Source organism: Neoarius graeffei, chromosome 10 (genome assembly GCF_027579695.1).
Source record: "Neoarius graeffei isolate fNeoGra1 chromosome 10, fNeoGra1.pri, whole genome shotgun sequence".
NCBI lineage: Eukaryota > Metazoa > Chordata > Actinopteri > Siluriformes > Ariidae > Neoarius > Neoarius graeffei.
This window is the reverse complement of record NC_083578.1, coordinates 91577123-91581951: the sequence shown is the minus strand read 5'-3', so window position 1 is coordinate 91581951 and position 4829 is coordinate 91577123. Positions and strand designations below refer to the sequence as shown.

Here is a 4829-nt window from a genome sequence, read left to right as displayed (position 1 = left end):
TGCCCTCGGAGGGATATAAACACAGATAGTGATTATGTGACTGAACTCCCTTGGCAGATAATATGGCTGCAGGCTAACAGCTAGCAGCTCCAAGTCCGGGCAACATAAAACTGTCTTTACGGAGATATGTCCCGGGTTACACCAGCGCTTGTTCAGGTAAATGATGAGTCCCCCACCTTTGCCTTCCCTGCATGCTTTAGTGTCTCTGTCGGCTCTCGCAGCAGTGAATCCCCACAGGTCCACATTACCATCCGATACAAGGTGTGTTAGCCATGTCTCTGTAAAGATAAAGCTGCTCTCCCGATAAATCCACTGGTTGTTCAGTATGGATAGCTCGTCGACCTTATTCGGCAGCGAGTTTACATTCCCCATGATAACGGAGGGAATGGATGGTTTCTAGCACTGCCGGTTGTCCGCTAGCCTAGCCTTTAGCTTAGCTCCGGCTATGCAGCCCCGGGTTTCCTCCTCAGCTCTGCTGGGATTGGGTGTCATTCCGGCTCATCCCATTGTTTTCAGGGCCAGCAGCTCCTCTCTCGAATAAGCAAGAAAACTGGCTCCTGGTTGCATGTTAAAGTTAAAAAATATCTATGTGATACAAGTGAAACACACTATGTCTTCGTAAGAAGAGCAGAAAAGTAAAAAAGGTGGAAAAAAGAGGTTTAAAGAGTTAAAAACTACATGAAACAATGCCATGGCGAACGGGTGCCATAATCAAAGCTAAAGGTGGAGCAACTAAATGTGGCTGGGTAATGTGTGTATATTCTTTTATATAATTATATAGTAATCTTTTATTAACTCGTCCGGCTGACAGATAATGAGTTTCTGCCATCATGTGTTGTCTGTCGTCCATCCATCGTTGTCCACATTTCATGAAAATCGCTTCCTCTCTCTCTCTCTCTCAGTTCTTTGCTGATTTTTATTATTTTTGGTAGGAAGGTAGGTCTGCCTGGAGTGCATATGGCTTCTATCCAAATTTGCTTAATTGCAATTAATAATGAAGATATGGAATAATTAATCCCTAATGAGCAGTTTCCACACAAATTGCTTCTTCTCCCTCAGTTCTTCACAGATTTTGATTCTTTCTGGCATGAAGGTAGAGGTATCTAGGATGCATATAACTTCTCACCAGATTTGCTTTATTACAATTATGAATGAAGTTATGGACTAATTAATCCTTAATGAGCAGTTCAACAAAAATTGCTTCTCGGTCAATTCCTCACTGTTTTGGATTCTTTCTGGTAAATAGGTTGGTATTCCTAGGGTGGATATCACTTCTATATATAGCTTGTATATAGTGTACATAGCTTGCAACATTTATTGCGCAAGGTGGCCCACTTTAGATCGTTCCTTCTGGACTAGACAGGGCCGGAGTGAGCTATGCTGTAATTGACAGTTTCATTTTCTATTTCACTTCAAACCATACTGGTGAAATTAAAAGAATTCTACTTGTATTTTATTTTCAGACAATGCTCCTCCACTGCACTTTGCTCATCACCGCCCTGTTGTGGACGAAAACTTCTCTCACCAGTGCAGGAAAAATCCTTGTGTATCCAGTAGAAGGAAGTCGCTGGATCAACATGGACGCCATCCTGCATGAACTACATAAACGAGGTCATGAACTGACAGTGATCCGCTCCTCCAGAGGTTTGATTCCTGAAAACGCTCCTCACTACAAATCTCTGACCATCCCAGTCACTCAATCCATTCATTTTAATACACCTGACCAGGTGGTGTTGCTCATGAAAAAGTACATTGAAAGCCGAGTAAGTAAGTGGCCCGTTTTTTCCTTGATTGCTTTATATCAAGAGCTTTTTAACTTTATAGCGCAAGCTCACGGAGTCCAGGCAGAGATGTTAAGAACCATCCTGGAGGATAAAACACTGATAAAAAATCTCCAAAACAGCAAGTTTGATTTGATTTTGACTGATCCTTTATATGGAAGTGGAGTTGTGTTGGGGTCATACTTGGGTTTACCACTCATGTTTAATGTTCGCTGGATAATGACCACAGAAGCACACTTTGCCATCGCACCCTCTCCTCTTTCCTACGTCCCAACATCCGGATCTGAAGTCAGTGACAAAATGACCCTCACAGACAGACTGAAGAACCTGTTGTATGGTGCTGTTAATCGGTATGTGGATCACATGATCACTAAACCAACTTATCAAAGTATCATCGATGAGTTTATAGATCCAGAAACTGATATCTTTTACCTCATCCAAGGCGCAGATGTGTGGCTCATGCGAGTAGATTTTGTGTTCGAGTTTCCTCGGCCCACGATGCCAAACGTGGTCTACATCGGGGGATTTCAGTGCAAGCCTTCCCGTCCTTTGCCTGATGAGTTGGAGAGGTTCATGCAGAGCTCAGGAGAACATGGTGTAATTCTTATGTCTTTTGGAACTCGGTTTGAAAATGTGGGCTTTGATCTCACTGAAATCTTTGCTTCTGCTTTTGCTCATCTACCACAGAAGGTTGTGTGGCGACATATAGGACCAAAACCTTCCACAGTGGGCAACAACACACTAATTTTAGACTGGATTCCACAAAATGACCTTCTTGGACATCCAAAAACACAGGTTTTCATAACACACGGAGGAACAAATGGTATTTACGAGGCCATCTATCATGGAGTCCCGATGCTGGCAATACCACTCATCGCAGACCAGTTTGACAACATGGTACATCTGAAAGCTAAAGGCATAGCTGAGGTTCTGGAGGTCACTGAACTGAATGTTGATATGCTGACTCAAGCTCTTAAAAACATTTTGGATGAAAAGCAGCCCTACATGGAGAACATGGAGAAGATTTCCTCTATGTATCATGACACGCCACTAAAATCCATGGACAGCATCATCTTCTGGTTGGAATTTGTCATGAGGCATAAAGGTGCAGCTCATCTGCGTACCGAGTCGTATAAGATGCCCTGTTACGCATATTATAATGTGGACATCTACGCAATCATACTCTGTGTGTTTATGATCTCATTTCTGCTTTTTGGTCTGATCTGTAAGCTTCTGTTGAAGGCCCTGAAAAGAAAGAGAAAAGCCAAACAGCAGTAAGAGCTGCCCTCTTATTGAACCAGATGTTTCCTGATGTTCCATGTTATGTTCTGTCCTATTACATCTGTCTCATTGTAAAATCCCAGCACATGTTTAAACCTGTTTTTTCATGTCAATTTTGATCTGAAGAGAAGGTGAAAGACATGCTGATTGTTCTTCTGGATTGTAACGCTAGTTTGGATTGATGTTTTCTTGGTAGAAATTCTTAGAAATTTTATCATTTAATCATGTGATAAATGGTTAATTTAAAAAAAAGCTTCTGAGAATGGGAGTCCTTGTGGGTGGAGCCAAGGTATTAAAGGGAAATAGTGGAGCAGGATGAATAATTGGGTGTATTGGGGTCTGTTATGTTGAAAAGAGAAATTGTAGAAGAAAATCCCAGCTGCTGTTGGAAGGAGAAACATCTTGTGTGTGTGTGTGTGTGTGTGTGTGTGTGTGTGTGTGTGTGTGTGTGTGTGTACCAATGTTAATGAAAGGAAAATGTGAGGTTGATATCGCTTTTCTTAACTTCCTCCAAATAGTGAATCTGTAAATGAGTCCAACACTGCAGTGTTTCACACATTAATTCCAAAATAGTATACAGTGGGTATTCTCTCCCCACCTCATTCCCAGTGGCAGAGTAACTCACTGGATCACAGTGACCTCGCTATTCACTCACTGCACGTATGACGTTTTACCGATCCACTATCTCTTAAACACTCGAAGTATATTCTGCGTTCTATTTACCTGGGAAGTTGGAGCTAGGAATGACGTCACACCCGAGTTGATCACGTTCCAGTACAAGAAGTCAGAAAACCAACTCCAGCTATTAGAAAGAACAGTTCTCCATTTCATCCTCCAGCACCTGGACTCCTCAGGAACCTGTGCTTGGATCCTGTTTGTGGATTTCAGTTCCGCCTTCAACACCATCATCTTGGCTCTTCTGCAGGACAAGCTCTCCCAGCTGCAGGTGGATCACTGAATTCCTGTGTAGTTGGGGAAGCATGTCTCCCATTGACTCCTGAGCCATCAGCACCAGATCCCCCCAAGACTGTCTTCTCTCCTCTACTCTTGTCCCTGTACACCACCAGCTCCTAAAGTTCACAGACAATGCCACCCTCATTGGACTCATCTCTGATGAGGAGGAGTTTGCCTACAGGTGGGAGATTGACCATCTGGTGTCCTGATGCAGGCACAACAACTTAGAGTTCAAAGCTCTAAAGACAGTGGAGATAACTGTAGACTTCAGGGGGAGCTCTGCCACACCCTCCCCCATCACCCTGTTTGACTCCTCAGTTAAAGGTCAACTAAGTTAAAAAAATTAACTTTCATAATATGTTTATTCTTACCTAAAAACACAAAACCCGACTTGGAAGTAAAGCAAGAAAGTTGTTCTTCTCAAAATCGTATATTTTTAGTGAAGTTACAAAATATCCCTTTCTGATTGGACAACAGGTGATGACGTATGTTTCAGAATACAATGCAGAAAGTACCTGAAGAACTCCCTGCAGTTTTTGTGGAAATGATCGATAAGGATCGAAATAAAAGGGACACATTGTGTTGTGCATTGTTTTCCATAGTGTTTCACAACAGGTAATACGCCCCGAATGTGTCCTGCATCATGCTTTTTCATTTTTTTTTTTATCAGGTAGGGTAGGGTATGCATGCGAGTAGAACATTTGTGAGGTGGTGAGTGATTGAGCTGAACGACATGGCATCCAGTTCCAGCGATATATCTGACCAAGATGAGCCGAGGAGAGGTGTCATCACTACTGTAGTAAAATAATAATA

General features: G+C 42.4%; 1 protein-coding gene across 1 annotated transcript; it reads left to right on the top strand.

Annotated features, from left to right (window-relative positions):
- The first annotated feature begins 1466 nt into the window (after positions 1 to 1466).
- LOC132892656 (UDP-glucuronosyltransferase 2A1-like) lies at positions 1467 to 3059 on the top strand. The gene has a single exon (XM_060930963.1). The coding sequence runs from the start codon at positions 1467 to 1469 to the stop codon at positions 3057 to 3059; it is 1593 nt and encodes a 530-aa protein (XP_060786946.1).
- The last annotated feature ends 1770 nt before the right edge of the window (positions 3060 to 4829 follow it).